This window comes from Notothenia coriiceps, unplaced genomic scaffold (assembly GCF_000735185.1).
Source record: "Notothenia coriiceps isolate Sejong01 unplaced genomic scaffold, NC01 NC01_scaffold00017372, whole genome shotgun sequence".
In the NCBI taxonomy this organism is placed as follows: Eukaryota; Metazoa; Chordata; class Actinopteri; order Perciformes; family Nototheniidae; genus Notothenia; species Notothenia coriiceps.
Genome location: NW_011350073.1, coordinates 1 through 2241, shown reverse-complemented (window position 1 = coordinate 2241; position 2241 = coordinate 1). Strand labels below are relative to the sequence as shown.

The 2241-nt window shown below is 49.5% G+C and overlaps 1 protein-coding gene across 3 annotated transcripts; it reads left to right on the top strand.

The window, feature by feature from the left end:
• Positions 1–633: 633 nt before the first annotated feature.
• LOC104950281 (solute carrier family 35 member F1-like) lies at positions 634–2093 on the top strand. Of its 3 annotated transcripts, none has more exons than XR_798901.1 (3): positions 634–809; positions 1238–1749; positions 1814–2093. XR_798901.1 is itself a non-coding variant. In XM_010776773.1 (2 exons), the coding sequence occupies exons 1-2, from the start codon at positions 684–686 to the stop codon at positions 1490–1492; spliced, it is 381 nt and encodes a 126-aa protein (XP_010775075.1). In that variant the 5' UTR covers positions 634–683; the 3' UTR covers positions 1493–2093. The 3 variants fall into 3 exon arrangements, 1 of the variants encoding a protein (XP_010775075.1); XR_798900.1 differs by having other exon boundaries at positions 1238–1781; XM_010776773.1 differs by having other exon boundaries at positions 1238–2093.
• The last annotated feature ends 148 nt before the right edge of the window (positions 2094–2241 follow it).

Sequence of the window (2241 nt, the reverse complement as noted above, 5' to 3'; positions counted from 1 at the left end):
GGACTAGAAGAATAAGATTTTAAAACTCAGGGAAAATACACCGAAATCGTTCTTGAGTAAATGTACTTTACTACATTTACTACATTGCTGATACATCTCTCTATACAACGGTGCTTAAGCCAATATTAGTAGTTTTGATAATAAAGGAAGTTACTGTTCAGATATTAAGATTCATGTATGACAGGCATCCATTTGGTGTGTGTGTGTGTGTGTGTGTGTGTGTGTGTGTGTGTGTGTGTGTGTGTGTGTGTGTGTGTGTGTGTGTGTGTGCAGGCCCGTCCCTGGCCAACTTGAAGCCCCACACACAGTTAGATGATGAGGCCCTCTGTTTCGCGAGTAGGGTGGGGGGTGCTACTAGAGCCGCGCCACACTAAGGCATATACGCATAAGTGCGCCACATTTGCGGCTCAGTTGAGGATCCCTCCGCAAGATGAGGCCCCCTCCGCGAGGTGATCTTCCTGTAGGGAGGGACGGCCCTGGGTGTGTGTGTGTGTGTGTGTGTGTGTGTGTGTGTGTGTGTGTGTGTGTGTGTGTGTGTGTGTGTGTGTGTGTGTGTGTGTGTGTGTGTGTGTGTGTGTGTGTGTGTGTGTGTGTGTGTGTGTGTGTGTGTGTGTGTGTGTGTGTGTGTGTGTGTGTGTGTGTGTGTGTGTGTAGCCCTGTGGTTTGCAGTGTATGCTCTGTGTATGTACTCTCTGTACAGCTTCATGCCGGTGGTGGTGAAGATGACGAGTGCCACGGCGGTGAATCTGTCTCTGCTCACCGCCGACCTGTTCAGCCTGTTCTGTGGACTCTTCCTCTTCCACTACAGCGTGAGGCACTTTGATAACTTTGAGACTTTAGCTGTTTCAAATGTGTATTCAAGGTGATATGCATCAGGCTGTTTTCTCACATCAACATGACTTTCCCTTTTTTAATATTATGCAAAAGGCAATGAAAGCTGCCTCAGAGACTGTTTCTGTTAGGATGCTAAATGCTAGTTTTTCTAAACTAAACTTGTTTGTTTTTGATTGATTCCTATTTGTTTTCCTCTTGTCCTTCCCTGTATGGACTATGAACAGCTGAAGGTGGTAGAAAAAGAAAGTGTGAATAAGTCTATCTAATTACATTTCCGTCAAACTGCTCGTACGTGTCCACCTACCTGGTGATAAACCTGATTCTGATTCTTTGAAACCGCAGTTAGATAAAACATGTAACGTGTAAACATGGCGTCTCTCAGTAACATCTCTTCCTCTCTCAGTTCTCCACGCTCTACATCATCTCCTTCGTGGTCATCATGGTGGGCTTCGTCATGTTTAACGCCGTCCCGACGTACACAGCTCTGCCGGGGTCCGAGTCCAACGAGGAGAACCCCCCCGAGGAGGAGGAGAGCTCCTCAGATCGGCTGCTTTCTGCAGGACCAGAGGCTCAGAGAGAGCCAGAGAGAAGAGACACGAAGAGGGGCGAGGCCCAGAGACCCTCAGAGACCCCCACCCTGGAGACGCTCTGTGAGTGAGGGAGGAAGAGGAGGAGGAAGAGGAGGAGGAGGTGAAATCTGAGGGACTGCATTAGGTGTGTTCACACAGCAGGTCTCTGTGAAGAGGACTGCCTGCTCTCACCCTGTTACTAAGGGCCTCAAAAGACAGAAAATTATCTCTATTTTACCCAGAGACCCTCAGAGACCCCCACCCTGCAGACGCTCGGTGAGGGAGAGAGGAAGAGGAAGAGAAGGAAGAGGTGGTAGTACCAGAGAGACAGCAGCAGCTCATGTTCATACAGCTGCTCCCACCCTGTTACTAAGGGACATACAGCTGCTCTCACCCTGTTACTGAGGGACATACAGCTGCTCCCACCCTGTTACTAAGGGACATACAGCTGCTCCCACCCTGTTACTAAGGGACATACAGCTGCTCCCACCCTGTTACTAAGGGACATACAGCTGCTCTCACCCTGTTACTAAGGGACATACAGCTGCTCCCACCCTGTTACTAAGGGACATACAGCTGCTCCCACCCTGTTACTAAGGGACATACAGCTGCTCCCACCCTGTTACTAAGGGACATACAGCTGCTCCCACCCTGTTACTAAGGGACATACAGCTGCTCTCACCCTGTTACTGAGGGACATACAGCTGCTCCCACCCTGTTACTAAGGGACATACAGCTGCTCCCACCCTGTTACTAAGGGACATACAGCTGCTCCCACCCTGTTACTAAGGGACATACAGCTGCTCTCACCCTGTTACTAAGTGACATACAGCTGCTC